Source organism: Carassius carassius, chromosome 22, assembly GCF_963082965.1.
Source record: "Carassius carassius chromosome 22, fCarCar2.1, whole genome shotgun sequence".
NCBI classification, from domain to species: domain Eukaryota; kingdom Metazoa; phylum Chordata; class Actinopteri; order Cypriniformes; family Cyprinidae; genus Carassius; species Carassius carassius.
The window spans coordinates 17,845,918-17,871,514 of NC_081776.1; the positions used below are offsets into that span (position 1 = coordinate 17,845,918).

Here is a 25,597-nt window from a genome sequence, read left to right on the forward strand (position 1 = left end):
AAATGTTAATCCATGCATTTATGACCTCAAGGTTAGATTATTGTAAGGCTTTATTGAGTGGTTGTTCTGCATGCTTAGTAAACAAAATACAGCTAGTCCAAAATGCAGCAGCAAGAGTTCTTACTAGAACCAGGAAGTATGACCATATTAGCCCGGTCCTGTCAACACTTCACTGGCTCCCTATCAAACATCATATAGATTTTTAAATATTGCTTATTATTTATAAAGCCCTGAATGGTTTTGCACCTCAGTATTTGAATGAGCTCCTTTTACATTATAATCCTCTACGTCCACTACGTTCTTAAAACTCAGGCAATTTGATATTACCTAGAATATCAAAATCAACTGCAGGCGGCAGATCATTTTCCTATTTGGCGCCTAAATTCTGGAATAACCTACCTAACATTGTTCGGGAGGCAGACACACTCTTGCAGTTTAAATCTAGATTAAAGACCCATCTCTTTAACCTGGCTTACACATAACATACTAATATGCTTTTAATATCCAAATCCGTTAAAGGATTTTTAGGCTGCATTAATTAGGTAAACCGGAACACCCGGTAACACCCTATGTACTTGCTACATCATTAGAAGAATGGCATCTACGCTAATATTTGTCTGTTTCTCTCTTATTCCGAGGTCACCGTAGCCACCAGATCCAGTCTGTATCCAGATCAGAGGGTCACTGCAGTCACCCGGATCCAGTGTGTATCCAGACCAGATGGTGGATCAGCACCAGGACAACTAGAGCCCCAGATACAGATCCCCTGTAAAGACCTTGTCTCAGAGGACCACCAGGACAAGACCACAGGAAACAGATGATTCTTCTGCACAATCTGACTTTGCTGCAGCCTGGAATTGAACTACTGGTTTCGTCTGGTCAGAGGAGAACTGGCCCCCCAACTGAGCCTGGTTTCTCCCAAGGTTTTTTTCTCCATTCTGTCACCGATGGAGTTTCGGTTCCTTGCCGCTGTCGCCTCTGGCTTGCTTAGTTGGGGTCACTTCATCTACAGCGATATCGTTGACTTGATTGCAAATAAATGCACAGACACTATTTAACTGAACAGAGATGACATAACTGAATTCAATGATGAACTGCCTTTAACTATCACTTTGCATTATTGACACACTGTTTTCCTAATGAATGTTGTTCAGTTGCTTTGACGCAATGTATTTAGTTTGAAGCGCTATATAAATAAAGGTGACTTGACTTGACTTGTTGACTACCATTTGTATAACAACAGATTTACTACAAATACCATGGTTAATCTATGGTTAATTTGTGGTTACCATGGTTTAACTATAGTAACCATGGTTTTTTGGTTTTTATTCATAGTAATACCATTGTTAATTTTCGTAAGGGTCATCCCAGCCACTCTGCAACAGCTCAGAGGAGCCACCATATTCACCAAACTAGACCTACGTAGTGCATATAATCTCATCCGCATTCGCAAAGGAGACGAGTGGAAGATGGCAATCGTGACCCCTACTGGCCACTATGAATACCGGGTCATGCCGTATGGCCTCGTCAACACCCCTTCCATCCTTCAAGACTTTATGCACGCAGTGCTCCGGGAGTATCTCAACCGCTTCGTGATCGTGTATATTGATGACATCCTCATTTACTCACGGAGCCTCGCCGAACATTGCTTGCATGTAAGAATCATCCTCTCCAAACTCCAAGAATTCCACCTCTTCCTTAAGGCTGAAAAATGTATTTCATCAATCCTCCATTCACTTCCTGGGCTACATAATCAATGAAACTGGAATCCACATGGACAAGGGGAAGATTGAAGCAATCACCTCCTGGCCACAACCATCAACGATCAAGTCTCTGTCCTGGACTCCAGCCTCCACTGAAGCTTTCGCCACCCTGAAACAAGCTTTCACCACCGCTCCCCTCCTAGTACATCCGGATCCAGAACTCCCCTTCGTGATTGAAGTGGATGTCTCCACCACCGGAGTGGGAGCGGTCCTCTCGCAGCGGCAGGGCTCCCTTCCTCGACTCTATCCATGTGCCTTCTTCTCTAGGAAGCTCAGCCCGGTGGAGAAAAAACTATGACATCAAAAACCGTGAGCTACTGGCCATAAAATTAGCACTGGAGGAGTGGCGAAACTGGCTATAGGGCGCGGCTCATCCATTCACCGTCCTCACAGACCATAAGAATGTACAATACCTTAGAGAGGCCAAACATCTGAATCCTTGCCAAGCCAGATGGGCACTTTTCTTCACCAGATTCCATTTTTCGATCTCTTACAGACCTGGTCCTTGAAACATCGAGGCTGATGCCCTGCCCCGACTCCATTGTCCCGAAAAAGGCACGGATCAACCCGAAAGTATAATACCCACTCAACTCATTGCCAGCCCAATTCAATGGTCCTCACCGCCAGTCACTGTAGAAGTCCCTCCTGCTGCTCCACCGGGCTGCCCCCCAGGATGTCTGTATGTCCCACGTACCCAATGCACTGCTCTCATTCTAACCACCCATACATCCTTAGGCACTGGCCACCCTGGGGCTTATGCTACTCTCTCGCTGCTCAAAAACCACTTCTTGTGGCCCAACATGGCAGCTGATGTCAGAAGATTTGTCTGGGGATGCACAGAGTGTACCATATCAAAGACTGCAGAGCTCCTCTTCAACTGGGTATTCCATCAGTCCATCAGGACCCCAGTTCATCTCCCGTGTATGGAAGGCTTTCTTTTCTCTCCTAGGTGTGACCGTAAGCCTCTCTTCGGGTTACCACCCCCAATCAAATGGCCAAACGGAGCGGAAGATACAGAAGATAGGACGTATTCTCTAGACCTTCTGCCATGGCCACCAGGACTCCTGGAACCAGTTCCTGGGCTGGGCCGAGTACGCCCAGAACTCCCTCCGCCAACCATCCACAGGGCTCCTTTCCACCCTCCTGTCTCCACAGAGCCTGACCGGACAGAGGAGCCCCCTCTCCCATTACTCCTGGAGAAAGGATCCATCTATAAGGTCAAGGAAATTCAGGAATCCCGGCGGCATGGTGGCAGACTTTAATACCTTGTCAACTGGGAGGGATGTGGTCTGGAAGAGCAATCCTGGGTTCGAGAGATGATATTCTTGATCCCACACTCCTGGAGGAATTCCACATGGCCCATCCGGATCATCCAGCCCCTCGGGGCAGAGGGAGACCACCACTTCATCGGGGTGTTCGGCCCTCAGTAGTGGGCCCTGGAGGAGGGGGTACTGTCACAAGTCAGTCAGACTCATCAATCAGCTACTCACAGCACACTCCTTCACCAGAATACTAATCACCAGCACCTGTTCACAATCATTCCATCAGCTCACCTGCACATAAAAGTGCACACACCTCAGTTACCCAAGTTGTCCAATTTCGTAGCTGCAAAGCGGAATCACTCCTGTTGCTTATCTACCTGCATTGACTCAGTAATAACCTCGCTACTTTCCTCTTATTGATCAATTCTCCTAGACTCCTGTGTTTCTCCAGTGTCTCTCCTTCATTCCTCCCGAATGTTTCCTACGATCCCTTCTCCAAGTTCTCCTCTCCAGTGTGAACCCTGAGGTGTGTGCAACATGTCTGCCATCATGGTCACCCCACCGGCGGCTCTGAAAATTCCAATACCCCATTCTGTCAGTGAAGCCTGACTCAGCGATCTCACCGAACTATCTCACCTGCAGATCTCCCGTGCTCAACTAAAAACACTCTTACCTTCTGTCTCAGAGCCCGTGTGTTACACATGACAAGGCACTGGATAGGTTAAGACTCGGGATGCCAGTTGTTACTTGCCATACAAGAGCTTGCCAACAGCTGCATCGTTAACACTCATAACACATTTCAGTGGTTGAGGTGCTTTCCATAGGGATCTCACATGTCAGTATGTTGATCTAAAGTTGAACCTGACTGACTGAAAGGAAATGTCTCGGTTATGTTTATAACCCTTGTTCCCTAAAGGGGGGAATGCTCATGTTACATCCCTCTTGCCACAACCCTGAATTACACTGCTATGTAGTTATGGCCATGACACGGTCTCGGCTCTTAAACACAAATTCCACTCGCCAATATTCAATAGCCTTTTATTTTACTTCTCAGAGGTGACTGGCATTTTCAAAGGGAATCCTCATATGTGAGTATGTCAATGTAATATGTCCATTCCCTACTTCAGGGAATGAGGATGAAACCCGTTACTGAGACATTCACTATATAAGGTCATCGTAACAAGGTTGACATTTTAAAAATTACAACACATTAACTAAAATGATTTTTTTTTAAAATAGGAAAAAGGTGACTAACTTGTGAAAGTAATTTTTTACATATATGAATAAGAGGGACACAACTTGCACTTATTTTGTAGAAAGGCCTCACTACGTGTATTTAGACCAGTGGTTCCCAACCTTTTTCAAATCGCAGCCCACACAACCAAACACGTATGTTTGCGTGGCCCACTGCAAAAATAAATAAATAAATTACTGACCCCGCTATTGTTGGGTTAACAACTTAGTACTCAGAAGCTAGATTACTAACTGTATTTATTGAATGAACTAGGGCTGTGCTATCGCGATTTCTTTGATCGATTTAGCGATTTCGATTGATTTTGAAACACACAGATATGCTTTACAGCCATACATGCATTCAGGATGAATTTGAAACATATTTCCAAAAGAAAACCAATTAGAGCTTTATCAAAAAGCTGTATTGTCTCTAGAGCAGACATACTGTAAGTCAAAATTATCACTATAGTAAAGGTGTAAAAAAAATATAAATAAATCCCGTGTCCAGGGACTTTTTTTTTCTTTTTTGCCATGCATTGTTCATAGAGCTAATTAATTGTAGCAGTGACTCAGGTGTTGAAATAGATTTGTTATACATTATACAGGTTTACACGTTCTCCGATAGCAGTGTGTATACAGTATGTGTAAGCGGTGCAGAAGCAGCAGCAAGAACGCGTTATTGTAACGCGAAAGCACATTAAAATAATGCACGAGCGCGAATCTCTGTTCGCACGCAGATTTGCTTCGCTCTGTCACAAAACCAGACTTGCTTGCCCGGAGAGAGTGCGCGCACTTAAAACGTGTCTCCTCTCACTTAAACTGTGTCGGTGCACCCACAATTCTCTCTGTGCTCATGTGTTAGATATTAATTATTTTCGCATATTTTTATTTCTATCCTTTTACCGCATGCAGTGTGAACGCTCTGATCCGTTAACATGGGCTCAGAAAAAGGGCGCATCACAGGCAGTGTGTGAACCTGGAGTTAGGCATATGCCCAGTCTGTTCTGTTCTGTCAGGGCCGTGGAAAATTGTGCTATAAAGCGATTTAGAAAACGTGACACTCAAATTGTGATTTTATGACGATTTCGATTAATCACACAGCCCTATAATGGACTGGAAATGAACAGAAAATAACTTGGGCTGGCACCGCTCAGCAAAATGGGAAAACCAGATCCAGCTTGGCAGTGGGTAGACAGACAGCGGACCAAGCAGTCAGGAGGGAACACGTTGACAGCCATTTATGTCGAGCCTGTTGGCAGCCATTTATGCACGTTTAAATTTGTTCTTCTGTAAGCAACAAATATGCAGCAAAAAATATCTAAGATAAATTGGTGGTTTATTCTTAAACCAATCAGCGAGCTCGAATAGTGGAAGCATGGTAACAGTTTAATATACATTTTTTTATTTAATTATAGATATGAAATGATGTTATTATGTTATAATTTAGAAATTTTTATATATATTAACAATATTATTATTTATTTTAATAGTAAATGGCGGCCCACTTGCAATACCACCGCGACCCACTAGGGGGCCGCGGACCACAGGTTGAAAACCACTGATTTAGACTGGAAATTAACATTAAGCAGACAAAAATAAATGCAATAAATGTACAATAAATATAGACTCACCTATCAAAAATATGGCCCTTGATGCTGACTGGCCATAAATTTGCTCCATAAACTTTGGCTTAAATGTGATCATTCCTATAAAACCACTGACTTGTACAAAAGCGGTGCATACAAGGACCAGGTAAATCGTGTTGCTGAAGAGTTTTTTCAGTGATGGCAGAAAATCTAAAATATAAAAATTAAAAGCTTTACATAAATTCAAGGGTCATGTATGCTCAATATCTCGACTTAATTTTATGAATAAACATTTAAAATGAAATATTTAATGAAATGCACACCTTTAGCCAGAACTGCCATGGAAACAGGAGCTGGTTTGTTGGGAGCAGTACTGTGTTTGTTGTTATCAGGAATGAAACGGTCCTGCTCGCCCTCTAGAATATTAGATTTTTTGTCAGTTTCAGTCTCACCCTGCTTTGGAAGAGACTTGGGAAAGAACCAAAAGGGAATTCCAGCCAGTAGCATCACTCCACCAGTAAACAAAAAGCCCAGCCACCAGGCACCAACCCAACGTGTGTCTTTGTGGTTGATGGTGATGGTATCTTCAAAAATAAAAAATGTGCATTTTGTTCATTAATCAGTGAAAATATTTTATCATTTAAAAACCTAACAAGCAATAAGACCCCTTATGTCAAAGGGTAACTGGGTCAGCCAGTCAGTTATATAGACTATGATAACTAGTATTCAAGTCATTTGTTAATCAGAATCAGAATGAGCTTTATTGCCAGGTATGTTCACACATACGAGGAATTTGTTTTCGTGACAGAGCTCCGCAGTGCAACATAACAGTGACAGAACAAAAACACAATAAGGAATAAAAAATACAAAAAAATACAAGTAGGTGGGTAAGGATTGACAATATACAAATTGACAATGTATGGCAGGTATATTAAAATGAGCATTTATGTATGTACATGTATATTATGTGGAAAAATTTTAACTGTACGCTAAGTATGTGTGTTGGATAAATAAGTGTATGTGTATATAAATATAAATATAAGTAGTGTAGTGTGTTCCATGTATGTACATGTATATTATGTGCAAAAGATTTACGTGTACGCTAAGTATGTGTGTTGGATAAAAAGTGTAGTGTATATAAATATAAATAGTGTAGTGTGTCCCACAGTTATTATCAGCTGTTCAATAATAATGATCTACACTGACTTAAGGTTATGATGTGTAACTGCAGAGTTATGATTTGGAATCCTCTTTGGAAAATAGGGTGCTTTTTCAAAGTTACATTTTTTAACCTACTTAGTCAAAGTGAACGGAGCCAATCAATCAGACTAAAGCCCCTTTCACACTGCACGTCGGACCCAGCAAATTGCCGGAAAATTGCCGGGTCGCCTTCTGTGTGAAAGCAACCATGTCCCGGGATTGATTCCGGCATTGAACCCGGGTCGGGGACCTAGTAACATTGCCGGGTTCAACCCGGGACAAGCGCTGTGTGAACAAAACCCAGATCTAATGCCATGTCGAGACTCTTTTACCGGCTGTTTTGAAGGAAGATCAACGTTCGCAACGAAAAAATATGTGCAAACTGTAATGAAGCAGAGATCAGTTAGTTCCTCACTTTCCGCGCTGACGCCGAGATCGTTCGCTTGCTTCAATGAAAGTATAACGTGCTCGACTAGTACATTACACGTCACGCCCTGATGTCACGTGTCGTTACGCAGTGTTGTGCCTATGTAGTTCATGAACTCGTTCATATTTTGGGCGAACGTGAACTGAACGTGCTGTATTACTGCCTGATGAACGTTACTGTCAACTCGTTCATTCTGGTGTCTGTAAACGGCATGCTCTCTCAGGTTAACTTCGTTCAATAGGGTGCCAGATTTCTATAGAGCCTTCCAGGCGAAAACCCGGCTAAAACACACCGTAAACGGGTCTTAATATGTAGCGGAAAAACACCCAATCTGGCAACACCAACCACCAGTGTCGCACCGCCGTCTGCCGCATGCGTGACGCGTCATCAAAAAAAAAAAAAAAAACATGGAGGTGACAGCAGCATGTAGCAAGAAGGCGTATGATCATTTAAAAGAATTTTATGATGTTTATGACAAGGTCGGTGAGAATGGGAGACAAAGCATTAAAGCAACAATGGGGAAATGCTGTTTCTTCAATGCTAATGTAAACCCTGGTTGGATAAGGATTCAAAATTGGATATGAAGATGAAATCTGACGCATAGCTTCATTGTTAAAACTGATAAAATAATTGCTGTCTGTGATTCTATATGGGCTGTTGCAATAATTTTGAAAAATAATAGCTCGCAGCAACATATGGAAAAAATGAACTTTGAACTAGTTCATTTTTGTAACTGTGAACTTAGTTCAAAATTTTGTAGTTTGAACTATGAGCTGAACTAGTTCATTTTAAAATGTGTGAACTGAACTTTGAACTAGTTCATGTAGAAAGTGAACTTTCCCAACACTGTCGTTACGGGATCTTTACGGGTTGTGTATGAAAGCACGCACATATCCCGGGTAATCACTGGCAGTGTGAAAGTGCAAAATCTAGCGACCAGGGAACAATTGCCGGAACACTTCACCCGTGTATTTGCTGAAATGGCAGTGTGAAAGGGGCTTTAAAGACAAACATCCACTTTTCACATAATTCGCATGCAACAAGTAACTAAGTAAAACTGAAGGTACAAAGGCTACTTTGTATGTATCAAACACCTTTAAGAAAGGATTCTGGGAATGTGCAAAATATCATCATTTCAAGGTTGTTGTTTTTTTTCATTTTTTTTTTTTTCATATATTTTATAACCATGAGGAAATCTTAGATCACCTTTTTGGCCTAGGAATAATCATATGTTAGATCAGTGTAGGGCAACGGCCATTATAAGTTCAACAAAAATAGATTTGCAATATTCATTGGTTGAAGAGGTCATTACCTAAGTCCACTGCTCCTATGTCCACATAGAGCTTGGCACAGAAAGATCCTAACATGAATCCAAACATGGGCCCTAGTATTCCCAAAGTCTGTATGAGAGCTGAGGGGGGGGAAATCAATGCAAAAATGCTGATTCACACTGACATCATCTTAATCAGAGGAAAAGTAGGAGGGTGAGGTCAAGAACATGCCCAAATCATATTTCACACCAAAATCAAAAGTCAGAAATGAAGTTAGGCATAATAATTTTCACATTTTTTTTAAAATCTTATTTGTATTTCATTATGTTCATGACAATTAAGCCCTACCACATCCTATACACATCGTCATTCTTAATTCTTATTAACATGCTGAAAAAACATAACCATAGACCCCCTCCCAAAAAAAGAAAATAAATAAATAAATACTTATATCCAAAATTATTGCAGTAGTAATTATAATGCACATTGTGTCAAGATGATTTACGACTTTGACCTTTGACCTTTTGACGGGTTGAACTTCCGGTGAACTTATGATGGATGGGTTGAACTTCCGGAATGAGTTCATGGGTGTACCTATTGACCCTTCCCACGCATCGATCATGTGGTTTTGACAGAAGCTTTTACCTATTGACCTAGTTAGTTCTAAATCATAGTTTTGGACAGGTGGTTTCGCGGTATATGAACCCTCCCCACGCATCGATCATGTGGTTTTGACAGAAGCTTTTACCCTATTGACCTAGTTAGTTCTAAATCATAGTTTTGGACGTGTGGTTTCGCATATACGAACACTCCCCACGCATCGATCATGTGGTTTTGACAGAAGGTTTTACCCTATTGACCTAGTTAGTTCTAAATTATATTTTTTGACGTATGGTTTTGTGCTATATGAAACCCTCCCCAAGCTGTTTGAACTTTGTCCCAGTTAGCTTTTTCGAACTTTGTCCCAGTTATACGGTTATGTGTGTGTGTGTGTGTGTGTGTGTGTGTCCCACTCCCATTACATTCATGAGCAGTATATAAATATATAAATGGGATCGGTTATTTCACATTTATATATAAAAAATTCTATAATTATATAATCTAAAACAATTAAAGGTTGAAAAACATTTCAGTTATTTCACATTTATATATAAAACATTCTATAATTTATATAATCTAAAACAATTAAAGGTTGAAAAACATTTCAGTTATTTCACATTTATATATATAAAATATTCTATAATTTATATAATCTAAAACAATTAAAGGTTGAAAAACATTTCAGTTATTTCACATTCATATATAAAACATTCTATAATTTATATAATATACATAATCTAAAACAATTTAACTAAGGTTGAAAAACATTCTGTTCTTTTAAAATGGTTATAAAAAAGCTTACTAAACCGATTGGTTTAGCTGAATAAAATTGGCTTACCTTCAGCTTTGTGAGAAACGGGCTCCCAGCTCCATCTGACGGACTCTCTCTGAAAGCTGAGTGATCACAATGACACACGGACAATGTTTTTTGTTAGGGTTAAAATGATTTTCAAATTATAATCCCTAAATTTTAAAAAGTTGTAATAATGTTTTCAAATTATTAAAAAGTGGTAAAAACAAAAATACTCTTTTCCTGAATAACCTTACCTCTGTCTCAGAACACACAGTTGAGCCGCACTCGTGCCCGCATGCACGCGCATTCTCTGTGTCCATGGAAGATGTTGTTAATTAAAACCATCATATCTCACGCAGGAGTAGCATGTTTTTGACAGTTTTCTGATGGGTGCATCTATGAATTACGGTTGGTCCTCGGCTAGCATCTCTTGTACTCCTTTCTCTCTCTCCCTCTCATGCATTCATTCGTCTCCGAGTCTTATTTTCTTCTTTTAATGAATATAAACACATTATACATTCACAAACAATATAAAACAAAACATTTACAATAGTTTTAGTCATCACTAAAAATATCAATTTTACCAGGGTCGGGGAAAAAATATATAATTGAACAGAATGAAGAATATGGTCTATTGAGGAACCCGGACGTGTCATTGACACAATTCAGTTAAATTCATTTCACATTAATCTTTGCAAAACATTTTCTATATTATATTTAAAACCTTTTCTATCCATACGCACATCATATTTAATGATTATTGTATCACTCCCTAAACCTACCAACATTGTAAACATTCTAAAGATCATGTAGTATAACTGATCTTTTTCAAAAGCTGTTTAATTATTTATTTTAACCGTACACCTACCACCACACAATAAAATGCTGCATGCACGTACATTTTTAATTAAATTTAGTTTTTAAGCGATCTGAATTATGACTACCCTATAAATTTAATCATAAAAAGTTAAAAAGAGACTTATCTCTATTTTAAACAATATGAAAAAATAAATAAAATATAAAATTATATATGACAACGTGTTACTAAAGCGGAACATACATTTTAAACAAGTATTCATCAAACTTATAAAACACATCGCGGTTACAGACGTTACTAAACCAAAGCAAATCATTTATCATACATTTTTAATCATGTATTCAACCAATACTTATGTTTATTGAGCTTATAAAACACGTTTTAAACATATTTTAAACAAAAACTGGTCATAAATGCTGACTTCTCAATATTACAGACATGTACAATCACAATCACGCCAGTCACATATTTATGGATATTCAGACTTTAGCCATTAATACGTTTTAGGATAATGAAAAACACCAACGTCGGGGGATGGCGAAATATCTCCAGTCCCCCAAAACCCACTCAGACTTCAGGAGTTAAAGAATATGGAAATAAATAATTATATAATGACATCAGGCTACTAAAGCAATTCATTCATTCATTCAAAAAAAGTGTTCAACATTTAAGTTAATCAAACTTATAAAACACACCATTCTCTTCTTTTAAAAAAAAAGATAACTTATTTTAAATGTGATTATATGTAGCATAGTATATAAAATAAACATTTCTGATGATACATATAAAAAATTATCCCTTACATTTTTTAGTCCGGTAAGAGATGTCCAAACATGAATGAAATATCCCCAAAATAAAATAATACGACTTAAAAATAAAATAAAATGTTTAAATCATAAACAGAATCTCACAGGTCCTAGTAGGGGTATTCTCCTGTACGTGAGACCTGAGGGGGTGCTTCACAGACCCCTCACAGCGAGGGTGGAGTTCCAGACCGCATGATTTAAGTCAATGGTGTACATTATTTCAAAGCTAGCATTAATGTAATGTTTGAATAATCAGTACCCCCACTACATCTGATGTCCGCTGTTTCTTAATTCAACAAAATGATGATATATATTACCTAAAATATTTATATTTTTATATAATATTATATAATAAATAATTATATCATATTATATCATATCATAAATATGATTATATTATATTAGATGCGTTACGCATTAATCACTTTAGATTCTTTAAAGTTCTTATTTTTAGCATGATCTTCAAAGTTTTGATACCATCTCTCCCCCTCTCTCTCTCTCTCTCTCTCTCTCTCTCTCTCACACACACACACAATGTCTTTCTGTATGTTTTAAAAATAAAACTAAAAATATTGATTTTGCTTTAAATGTACGCTGAGGAGCTTGTTTGTTTGTCAAAGCATAGACTGTGAAGTTTAGATGAAGTTGATTTATCTTTTAGAAGAATTCTTTCAGAGAAAGACCCTCGATCGTATTCAACCATTAAAGATGGTTCAGGACAGATGGGTTTGCGGACCCACGCATCCTAGAGATGTAATTTGAGAACTGTGCTTTGCTACGGTCGTAAACCTTACACATATCTAAGGTACTGTCAGACACAGAGCAGGAAAGACATTTTTTTGCAGGGCCTCTGTTTAGCTGTTCCAAAATACCTCCATTTAAAAGCAAAAATAAAATATTAAAATGACCACCTGTACATCTGACGGCTGTAGTTCTATTTTATATATTTTATATTAAAAGTATCCTTACTATCCATATTATATTCTTTATTTAAAACAATATATTTAACTGACAGTATCCCCCCAACGTGTGTTTTCCATCAGTTGTTTGGCCTTCAGCCTTTTTACGTAGTGCTTTTCATTTACTGTAAGATTGCTTTACACCAGTGTAATGAAAGTTAACTTTTACTGTATCCGCATCCTTCTATCCTACTGTGTACTGTAAAATAACAAATATACATTTTGCTTAAAGTCACTAAAATAATTACACCTACAATTTTAAACGTGTTTAAACACATCGTGTGTCACTTTTCTCATTCGACAGAAATACTATTTTGCTAATTATTTACCCGGCCTGTAACATGATGTAAATGTGACCAAATCACTAAGAAAGAGAGTATAGCAAGAAAACTAATGTTTACAATGCATATAGAATTCAGAATACAATTGTTAAAGTATTTTTTTTTAAATGTTGATTTGTAAATTAGATTTTTATTACTGAAATGTTCTTACCTAGAACCGAAAACATACACTTTAACTATTTTGTAGGCATCGTGTAATGTTAAATGGTTTACAAAAAAAAATTAAAGCGGCTGTGATTTTCAAAATGAAAGAAATGTACGAGCTGAGGATGTTTCAACTATTATCATCATTTCCTTTTGACCCTGATAAACCGGTAATTAATTTTCTACACAAGTGACACAGGTTGTTTCACATCTAAGAATCACAATGTTTTGTAAATGACATTTTTCTTACACCTCAGGATTTAGCCACATCAAGATTTTGGACGGCCGTTCACAATTTGTTTGTCGGACCGTACGTTTTTAGGTGATCTTTGCGCGATGTCATCGTAATAGGAATAAATGAAAATTAAGAAATTAAGTTACAGTTTTTCTCTTCGAGATATTTATTTTAGTGCAACTTTGTGTCTGTCCAAAAAGTGTGATCGCATGAAGCATCGACGCAAAAATGAAGTCTAGCTGTTTTACACTTAAAACTATTACAGCCTAAACAAATCAAACGGTTCCACCGAAAGCTGCACACTCGTTTAAGTTTGAGCGTGTTAAAGTTTCCACGCTCTTGTGAGATACATTTTATCCATAACCTTTCGTGTATTCAAGTGACCGAATCACTAAGAAAGAGAGTATAGCAAGAAAACTAACGTTTACAATGCATATAGAATTCAGAATACAATTGTTAAAGTATTTTTTTTTTTAAATGTTGATTTGTAAATGATATTTTTATAACTCCGTTAGATTTAGTCATCGTGTTCAGATAGCAGATGACACAATTCACATTTTGTTTTAAGACTCCTGTAAACTCATTTTGACACAACACAACAACATTAAAGAATGTTATCAGTTCCTACGGCCATCTTCTTTGATTCAAATAAAGCAACATTTCTCGTGTACGTGTTTATGTGCTAAACATTTGTTTCTCCACTTCTGCCAGATTTGTTAGATGGGCTACTGTTGAAATACAATCACATTTGAGAACTACGATGTTCTCACTTTTGTAATGGTTATGGAAAAATGCCATACACACTTTTGCATTTCATAATTCAGTGATTTTAGCTGTAATGAGCACATGAGACAAAAACTGTCAATGTGTGACTTGTAAACATGTATAATTTTATTTATTTTATTTATTTTTTACCAGAGCTAGTCGATCGATCTGTTTACACGTTGTTTTGCAGTTTTCTGATGAAGAGTTTTCTCTGACTGTGGTCAAACATACAGAGCCTGTTCATAGGAATTTTTACGGTATAAAATATCACCCCTACATCTAGAGCTCTTGTTCATATAGCTGATGACCACGTTCACATTTTACACGTCGTACTCGTTTGTTTCAACATTTCCGCTTGACATTAAAGAGTAGGCCTATGTGTACTCCCCTTCGGTCATAAGCATTAGCATCTACCGTGTGCTGAGATTTTTCTGCTTTGTCCACTTTTGACGGATTTGCTAGAGGGACTATGTCACCTTGTTGTAACGTGATTACGTTTAAGATCCATAAGATTGCGCTAAATGTTATAGACATACTCTTTTATACAGGAAATGTGTATCAGAATAACAAATACCTAATAGTGAAATCATCTCTTTTAAACTATTGTGAAAGTTTTAATGCAACTCTGTAAATAGCTTTTTTTTTCTACTACTGTATACATTATTGTTTGGTTGTCTTTGTACAGTATTTCAATAAATAAACCGGTGTTGATAAGTTGTTCATTTAAGTGAGAGGCGCGATGATTTTGACTGTTTTAGTCATTCATCGTGCTTAAGGTCTGATCCGGAAACCGCACTACAACTGGAACTGCGCTTTGTCACGTCTAAATAACCTGTTCTTCTTTAAGAAAACACTAGGCGAGCAGTTTCTGACATCTATTAATTCACTTCATTTTTTCACAACCGCAAATGTTTGTTTAGCATACATATTAGTTTTAGTCAGTTACATATGTGTCACGCATGAAGTTTATAGTTATTTTAAATAATTATGATAGAGTTACAGGTTTAGGCTAGCGGGGTGGATGTAAGCGGTGAAAACTTCGAGCATCAGAGACGACGGTGTTACTCAAACAGCCCATAGCGTTATCTTTTAACAAACTATTGTATTGCACGTTACGAAAACAAAATCTGTAACAGTGTTCATTAACATGTTGAAATGAAAATAAACAGAAAATAAAATCATTTTTGCGCCGATGCTTCATGCGATCACATTTTTGGACAGACACAAAGTTGCGCTAAAAGAAATATCTCGAAGAGAAAAACTGTAACTTAATTTCTTAATTTTCATTTATTCCTATTACGATGACACCGCACAAAGATCACCTAAAAACGTACGGTCCGACAAACAATTTGTGAACGGCCGTCCAAAATCTTGATGTGGCTAAATCTTGAGGTGTAAGAAAAATGTCATTTACAAAACATTGTGATTCTTAGATGTGGAACACCCTTGACATAATCTGTTGGCGTGCAAAAATAGTCATAAAATGTTTTAGCACGGCTATTTACACAAATAGTATGAGAACTGTATATTGTGTCACTTGTGTAGAAAATTAATTACCGGTTTATCAGGGTCAAAAGGAAATGATGATAATAGTTGAAACATCCTCAGCTCGTACATTTCTTTCATTTTGAAAATCAAAGCCGCTTTAATTTTTTTTTGTAAACCATTTAACATTACACGATGCCTACAAAATAGTCAAAGTGTATGTTTTCTGTTCTAGGTAAGAACATTTCAGTAATAAAATTATCATTTACAAATCAACTTTTTAAAAAAAAAATACTTTAAGAATTGTATTCTGAATTCTATATGCATTGTAAACATTAGTTTTCTTGCTATACTCTCTTTCTTAGTGATTTGGTCACATTTACACCGAGTGTTACAGGCCGGGTAAATAATTAGCAAAATAGTATTTCTGTCGAATGAGAAAAGTGACACACGATGTGTTTAAACACGTTTAAAATTGTAGGTGTAATTATTTTAGTGACTTTAAGCAAAATGTATATTTGTTATTTTACAGTACACAGTAGGATAGAAGGATGCGGATACAGTAAAAGTTAACTTTCATTACACTGGTGTAAAGCGATCTTACAGTAAATGAAAAGCACTACGTAAAAAGGCTGAAGGCCAAACAACTGATGGAAAACACACGTTGGGGGGATACTGTCAGTTAAATATATTGTTTTAAATAAAGAATATAATATGGATAGTAAGGATACTTTTAATATAAAATATATAAAATAGAACTACAGCCGTCAGATGTACAGGCGGTCATTTTAAAATTTTATTTTTGCTTTTAAATGGAGGTATTTTGGAACAGCTAAACAGAGGCCCTGCAAAAAAATGTCTTTCCTGCTCTGTGTCTGACAGTACCTTAGATATGTGTAAGGTTTACGACCGTAGCAAAGCACAGTTCTCAAATTACATCTCTAGGATGCGTGGGTCCGCAAACCCATCTGTCCTGAACCATCTTTAATGGTTGACTACGATCGAGGGTCTTTCTCTGAAAGAAATCTTCTAAAAGATAAATCAACTTCATCTAAACTTCACAGTCTATGCTGTGACAAACAAACGAGCTCCTCAGCGTACATTTAAAGCAAAATCAATATTTTTATTTTTATTTTTAAAACATACAGAAAGACATTGTGTGTGTGTGTGTGTGTGTGTGTGTGTGTGTGTGTGTGTGTGTGTGTGTGTGTGTGTGTGTGTGTGTGTGTGTGTGTGTGTGAGAGAGAGAGAGAGAGTGCGAGATAGAGAGATAGAGAGAGGGAGAGATGTTATTAAAACTTTGAAGATCATGCTAAAAATAAGAACTTTAAAGAATCTAAAGTGATTAATGCATAACGCATCTAATATAATATAATCATATATATGATATGATATAATATGATATAAATAATTATTTATTATATAATATTATATAAAAATATAAATATTTTAGGTAATATATATCATCATTTTGTTGAATTAAGAAACAGCGGACATCAGATGTAGAAGAATAGAAGATGGAGAATACCCCTACTAGGACCTGTGAGATTCTGTTTATGATTTAAACATTTTATTTTATTTTTAAGTCGTATTATTTTATTTTGGGGATATTTCATTCATGTTTGGACGTCTCTTACCGGTCTAAAAAATGTAAGGGATAATTTTTTATATGTATCATCAGAAATGATTATTTTATATACTATGCTACATATAATCACATTTAAAATAAGTTATCTTTTTTTTTTTTAAAGAAGAGAATGGTGTGTTTTCTAAGTTTGATTAACTTAAATGTTGAATACTTTTTTTGAATGAATGAATGAATTGCTTTAGTAGCCTGATGTCATTATATAATTATTTATTTCCATATTCTTTAACTCCTTGAGTCTGAGTGGGTTTTGGGGGACTGGAGATATTTCGCCATCCCCCGACGTTGGTGTTTTTCATTATCCTAAAACGTATTAATGACTAAAGTCTGAATATCCATAAATATGTGACTGGCGTGATTGTGATTGTACATGTCTGTAATATTGAGAAGTCAGCGTTTATGACCAGTTTTTGTTTAAAATATGTTTAAAACGTGTTTTATAAGCTCAATAAACATAAGTATTGGTTGAATACATGATTAAAAATGTATGATAAATGATTTGCTTTGGTTTAGTAACGTCTGTAACCGCGATGTGTTTTATAAGTTTGATGAATACTGATTTAAAATGTATGTTCCGCTTTAGTAACACGTTGTCATATATAATTTTATATTTTATTTATTTTTTCATATTGTTTAAAATAGAGATAAGTCTCTTTTTAACTTGATATGTCCATGCGTATGTCCGCTTGTTTATGGTTTATCAGAATACAAATTTGTATAGTGGCATGGATATTATAGTGATATAACAAGGTACGTGTGGTCTATGATTAAATTTATAGGGAAGTCATAATTCAGATCGCTTAAAAACTAAATTTAATTAAAAATGTACGTGCATGCAGCATTTTATTGTGTGGTGGTAGGTGTACGGTTAAAATAAATAATTAAACAGCTTTTGAAAAAGATCAGTTATACTACATGATCTTTAGAATGTTTACAATGTTGGTAGGTTTAGGGAGTGATACAATAATCATTAAATATGATGTGCGTATGGATAGAAAAGGTTTTAAATATAATATAGAAAATGTTTTGCAAGGATTAATGTGAAATGAATTTAACTGAATTGTGTCAATGACACGGCCGGGTTCCTCAATAGAACATATTCTTCATTCTGTTCAATTATATATTTTTTCCCTGATCCTTGTAAAATTGATATTTTTAGTGATGACTAAAACTATTGTAAATGTTTTGTTTTATATTGTTTGTGAATGTATAATGTGTTTATATTCATTAAAAGAAGAAAATAAGACTCGGAGACGAATGAATGCATGAGAGGGAGAGAGAGAGAGGAGTACAAGAGATGCTAGCCGCGGAACAACCGTAATTCATAGATGCACCCGTCAGAAAACTGTCAAAAACATGCTACTCCTGCGTGAGATATGATGGTTTTAATTAACAACATCTTCCATGGACACTGAGAATGCGCGTGCATGCGGGCACGAGCGCGGCTCAACTGTGTGTTCTGAGACAGAGGTAGGCCTAAGGTTATTCAGGAAAAGAGTATTTTTGTTTTTACCACTTTTTAATAATTTGAAAACATTATTACAACTTTTTAAAAATTTAGGGATTATAATTTGAAAATCATTTTAACCCTAACAAAAAACATTGACCGTGTGTCATTGTGATCACTCAGCTTTCAGAGAGAGTCCGTCAGATGGAGCTGGGAGCCCGTTTCTCACAAAGCTGAAGGTAAGCCAATTTTATTCAGCTAAAACAATCGGTTTAGTAAGCTTTTTTATAACCTTTTTAAAAGAACAGAATAATTTTCAACCTTAGTTAAATTGTTTTAGATTATGTATATTATATAAATATTATATAAATTATAGAATGTTTTATATATGAATGTGAAATAACTGAAATGTTTTTCAACCTTTAATTGTTTTAGATTATATAAATTATAGAATGTTTAATATATAAATGTAAAATAACTAAAATGTTTCTCAACCTTTCATTGTTTTAGATTATATAAATTATAGAATGTTTTATATATAAATGTAAAATATCTGAAATGTTTTTCAACCTTTAATTTTTTTAGATTATATAATTATAGAATGTTTTATATATAAATGTGAAATAACCGATCCCATTTATATACTGCTCATGAATGTAATGGGAGTGGGACACACACACACACACACACACACACACACACACATAACCAAATAACTGGGACAAAGTTCAAACAGCGTGGGGAAGGTTTCATATAGCACAAAACCATATGTCAAAAAAAAAAAATTGTTACTGAAATATTGTATATAAATAAAATTGCACAATATAAAAATTATTGTACATGGTATCACTATACATTTTTATAGTGACAAATTGACAGTGGTTTATTGTTTGTCTAGTCATATTGTTTCAAATATTTAATTATCCTAAAAAAGGGGGGCTTTATTTTCTATACTACAAAAACTAATTCTCAATTTATTATTTGATTATTTTAGATTGAAGTGTGTATAAAGTATATTTAAAAAAATTATATAAAAATATACATGAAATGAAGTTTATTTAAATATATTTAACTATACTTTTGTACAACATTCAAAATGTATAAACTGTAAATGTAATATTGAATAACACACTACTGTTATAATTATAATAAAGTGCTTTTCTAAAGAGAGTGTGCTTCAAAGCATGACAAAAGTTTATTAAAACAATGTTTTAAAATGTACTTTAAATTAGATTTAAAGTATTTTTAAAAGTGTACTTCAGTATGTTTAGAAGCAGTTATGAAAGTGTCATTTATTTTTAGTAAATATAAATAGCTCTTTAATTTTTAAAAATATAATCTCTGCAAATACATATATTAATGATCAATAAGTAACATACAGAACTAAAGTGAAACTGGTTCATTTTGACATCTAATGTTGTTGCAATGTAACTATCATGATGTTAACAAGGCTTGAATGTATGCTAAAATTGATAATATAATGATTGAAACTGGTAATCAATCATACCCATGTAAAGAGCAGTGTTTTCCTCCCTCGAAAAATCATCCAGATAAGACAACCCCAGAGGCATGACAGGTGTCTCTCCTACCCCACGAAGCATGTTCCCGAGAAAGACATAGATCCATAAGGAGGAGCTGGCTGCTCTCTCACACTCTTCAAAAACAAAAGTACCACAAGTAAACAACTACACACACTCCAATATCAGCATCTTAATGAAAGATCAGAGTCTATTTTTGTAGATTCCAAGTGAAACAATCAAACCCAATATATTAAGCTTCCCAAAGTTCAAATTTCCGAAATGAGAAACTGGATAAGCAAACTAGAGTGACAGATCAGTCTTGCAGTCTTCTGGGTAGCACAATCATATTACAAGCCAAATATGACAAATTACTCCACAACTCAACTTATTAGTAGTAATATATATTATTTTTAATTATTTTTTTTAAGAAACTTAATAGATAGGCTATTGATGTTATCTAGAATCCTGTGATTGCCATCAGTTTATTGTGCCAAATAAATAATAATAATAATAATTACAAAATAAATAAATAAATAAAAGGGTTGCAGTGTCATTTAGGTTAATATCTTATCTGAGGTCTGTTTCAGGGTCAGGGCTGAACAACTTACCTGCTTGAATTTCCACTGTTGGAATTTCATTATCATTTGCAAGACTCCCATTGGTTAAGCATGGTAGAATACTCACTGTACCATTAGCAGAAGATGAATGTGAAATTGTTGTCTCATATTTGTACCTTGGAAAACAAATACACATTTGACACATATTATTTGTCTTATAATTTGAATTTAGAAACATATATTTGTAGACACAAACATGATGACTAAAGTGGTTTATAGAGCAGTTGACTAGTGTTAAAAAAATTAAATAAAAATACTTGAATAGGCAAATGTATTTTTGTATTTATTTATTTTTTTTTTATCTGCATAAACTTACAGTCCTTGAAAAAAATGTGGTGCTGCAGTTATGAACGATCCCATGGCCATGATTAAACATCCAGCTCCTATGAGTCGTGGTCTATGAAGCTTAGCGCCGAAGTAACTTACAAAAGCTATTACAAGCAAATTACCTGAAAAGAACAAAATTTGGTTTTCTATTAAAATCAAGATTTTGACAAGGAGATGATATCATATGAATTTGTAAAATGTGATTCAGATGGAAAAGCAAGATTTTTAGAAGAAACAAAAATGAATGAAGTTCCACCCCCACATAAGAAATGTACAAATGAGATAAAACAAATTTGCCACCAATTCACCCAAACGTAAAAGACTAGTTACAAATTACCTTTAGAGTGTATGGGTATATGCTTTGTTTTTTGTGTTCTGCTACATTTAGGCCCAAAATGTGTAATTTTTATGCTTACCAATTTCAAAACTTCCATCAATGAATCCAATCAGCGAGCTAGGAATGTCAAAACGTCTCTCAATCTGTGTGACAGAGCTCTTCATGTAGCTGCCCTGAAATGCTTTGGCAAAGAACACAAAACACATGGCAGCCAAAAACATCTGAAGAAGACACATACACACAGACACAAACACACACACACACACACACACACACACACACACACACACACACACAAACAAACACAAGGTTAACAATTCATGTAACTAAAACCCACTATGATTTTATACACTAACAAACTATAATTTTTACTTTTCAGAAGAAATGCAAAGTCACTATCATGATGCTAAGATATTGTGGTTGGTCCCTAACATGTTGCTAGGTTGTTTTTAGGGAAGTCCATAATTTTATATATGCTGTTTTGAGACATACCATATTAATTACATCGTATGGTATTTCAACCCAATCTCATATTTGAATCATGTGCAGATCATACGAAAACAGACTAATGAGACTCAAATGCATACTAATGTACTAATTTGCCAAATCTAAACTAGTTTATTGTTCTTAGATAGTTTAAAAGGGATTGAGTTGGTTTAGGTTGGTCTTTCCAGGCTGATCTTCAGCTGACCACCTGAAAAATGCTCCCTAAAACAAGCCAACCACACCTGAATCAAAAGTTTCAAATGTTTATTTTGTAAAAAAAATTTGTGGAACCGATGGCAAACACTCACAGGTTGACCATTAAAAATTAAAAATTACTTTTGAAAATGACCAACAAAAAAAAAAATCATTTTATAACAGTTGTATTCTTATAAGTGTCAATATAATTGAAATCTGCACTTATTCAACACTAGACAAGACAGATGTTTTTAGCAGTGACACGTTGCACATGAGTGACCCACATTTTGATGATTAGTAAAACCATTTTCTCAGTATTTGTACCACCATCAGATTGCCATTGTATGTTCGTTACATGAGTTAATTATTAAAAAGTTATAGTTTGGGTCAGAAACCATGCCACTTATTAGTCCACACAATGTGTGTGTGTGTGTGTGTGTGTGTGTGTGTGTATGTATGTATACACATATACTGTACATATGTTTTTGACCTCATATATATCAGACTCTGAAGCCTCATTTAATGCACATATTAGGCAACAATATCAAATCAAGTTGCAAATGAATGATGCTGAAGCTTTATGGTGGATGTATGAAGGTAGTTCCCCTCAAGTTCAAACAGAGTTTCCAGAATAGGAAAGGGTAGTAAATGGTAATAACTATGAACATGGTCCACTAATGTTTGACAACCAGAAAGTTAAATATGAATATTTATAGTTTCATGTCTTCGATTATAATGGGTCAATGTAAACGAGAAACTGAAAAGCAAGAAGAAGAAGAGTCAAAATTACCTTTAATTTGGAGCAGCATGGCTCTCGTGCCGTCTTCTTTTCTACACTCATGATGCCCTGAATCAAAGGATATGAATGACAGATAACAGAACAGTGCAGAGCATGTCAACACCAGGATCATTATGAACAGCATCACACAATTGTCGTGCAAACAGCATTTTTTCCAGGGTCCATTGTTCATGGGAGTAAGAAAACATAATCTGAGGGGAAAGACCCCTGAGGGTGGAGCTGAGAGTGGATTCAGGAATTGAACCACATTTCCTGCAAGAGGAAGGGTGTTTGACAAAAAAAGAAAAAAAAATTTCAAAGTTTTCAAGAATCATGGACAGCAGGGCAAACTTTGTTCATGCTGGTTTGATGCTGAAGACAATGAAACATTTTTTTTTTTAAAGAAAGTAAGAAAGAAGAAAGAGAGGGAAAAAAAGACTTGTTTGATGATATTGGCAAAAGAAAATGTGTGTTTATTTAGGCTAAAAGAGACAAGGGCTAGTTGTCACGAGTTGTTACAAACATTTTTTGAACACAATAAAATTGCACTGATATGCAGTCAGGCAAAGATCAACAATATAATTATTTTAAATGAAATGTGTAAACGGGATCGAGAATATTAATATTAACAAGAATTGTTTGCATGAATGTCAGTTCGGGGCAAGTTATCATATACAAGTTATTTATTTTTTACATTTTATACATTTTTGTACAATGTTGATTTATAAAATAATGATTTGTAATTTCTTTGTATGCTACCAATTATTTTTAAAATAACTCTTTATTTTTGATAAAATTCACATAATAAGTAATGCAATGTCAGACTGGCAACTGTAACCCATGTGAATGTGATGAGCTTTTACAGAAATTTAAATAATATTAATAAATAAAACTAGAAATATTCACAGATGTGACAAAAAGCCCTAGACATGTGCATAGTCAAAGAATATAATGCATATTGATACAGAATCAAATCATCTCTACAACATGCGAAAACAGGATCTTTTTAAAAAACAAAGAAAAACAGTCAGACAGTAAGAGATACAGAGCTTATATATATATATATACCTGTGCTGTTGTTTGTGTCCCTCAGAATGGCTGGAGGATTCTGGTACTTTGCTCACAAGAAGGCCTTATCATTCAATGTTATAACATCTCTTCTAATCAGTAACCAAACAGTCATGTCCATCTGGTGATCATGTCAATAGATCACTTTTCTACAGCGAGAGGGGCTGGGGTTTCTCAGAGGTACAGAGGACAGAGCAGACCAATGTTGTCTTATATGCTTTTGACAAACAGCTTTGGATTTCCTACAGTGAAAGCTGAGTGACAGGGCAGGACTTAGGGGGCCGGGGGCCCCTGGGCTTGAGGTTATGTTTGGGGCCCTATACCTATAACTCTACAAATGCCCTCAACTAGAACATCATTATGCAGTAACACAAAACATACAAAAATGTAAATATGCTTTGAGGTTTACATATAGTACAATTAATATGCAACTTGTCTAGCCTAGTAAAAGTTTAGATATAATATTAAATAGTCATTATAATAAAATAAATATAATGTGTTCTCTTAGTTGAGACCCTATAACCCTAACCCTGAAACAGCAATGAATAAAAAAAAATCAGATGTATTAGTATTATAAAAATGTATTGTCATATCTGTGTCCACTTGTGTCAGATTCTTAAATGTAATCAATAAATTAAATCTGAATAAAAAGACATGTTGGCTATTAACAATCAAATTAAATCACTTCCAGCAAAATTCTGCATAAATTATATTGAGTTTAAATATAAAATGCTAACTTATCAAAGGACTGTACTTATAGCCTGATTGAAACATTTACTGGTCTGTGTAAGGCTGAGGAACAGAACACTGTATTGCTCGGAGATGCAGCGGTTCTGCTGTTCTATTTAAACAGGAGTAAAACAGAATTTTGTGTCTGAAGGTTACACAGTAACTTGTTGTTTGTTTTACATTTGGGATTGTGCAGATATTTGGAAAAACAGTACTCTTGTTTGTGTGATAGGCTAACTTCTATATGATAGGTTAGGAAAACAAAAACTGATTAAATGGCTATTTTATTTTGTATAATTATTATTATTATTATTTATTTATTTATTTTTGATGACATTTCTGCCCCACTGTGTGTGGTGGCAGTGAGACAGGAGAGAGCACTCAAAACACTTCAGATTACATAATTTAGTGGAACATTAATATAATATAGAATGAATCATCCTCTGTAAAGAAATAAGGTGTGGACATATGATAATTTATCATTATCTTTCTAAATATGTGCTCTTTTTGGCTAAAGGATTAATGGAGCTGTGTAAAGTAGCTATGTGATCACAAATTAATCACTGCAGATGCAGTACGTGTGTCCTTCTTCTATGTGAAATAATCATAAATACCAGTTTTTGCTGTTTGATTATGGAAGCCCTCGTGTGCACAGTGGAAATGCATCTAATAATTTCTGACTGGTATATAACTGAACGAATCAAACAAACTTAAAAGGCTGCAGCCTAGTCAAGTCAACTGGTAAGTCCGGTCATGGTGAG

The 25,597-nt window shown here is 35.5% G+C and overlaps 1 protein-coding gene across 1 annotated transcript in view; it reads right to left on the bottom strand.

Annotated features, from left to right (window-relative positions):
• The window catches only part of LOC132099086 (solute carrier organic anion transporter family member 1C1-like), a 65,031-nt gene extending 41,823 nt beyond the window's left edge, over nucleotides 1–23,208 (bottom strand). The window contains exons 1-8 of the mRNA XM_059505527.1: nucleotides 23,052–23,208; nucleotides 21,660–21,801; nucleotides 21,233–21,365; nucleotides 20,908–21,032; nucleotides 20,287–20,433; nucleotides 8,784–8,882; nucleotides 6,168–6,428; nucleotides 5,890–6,054 (exon numbers count right to left, since the gene is read on the bottom strand). Of these exons, the coding sequence (XP_059361510.1) occupies nucleotides 5,890–6,054; nucleotides 6,168–6,428; nucleotides 8,784–8,882; nucleotides 20,287–20,433; nucleotides 20,908–21,032; nucleotides 21,233–21,365; nucleotides 21,660–21,801; nucleotides 23,052–23,102 (1,123 nt within the window). The 5' untranslated portion in view covers nucleotides 23,103–23,208. The remainder of the gene's footprint in view (nucleotides 1–5,889; nucleotides 6,055–6,167; nucleotides 6,429–8,783; nucleotides 8,883–20,286; nucleotides 20,434–20,907; nucleotides 21,033–21,232; nucleotides 21,366–21,659; nucleotides 21,802–23,051) is intronic.
• Nucleotides 23,209–25,597: the final 2,389 nt, after the last annotated feature.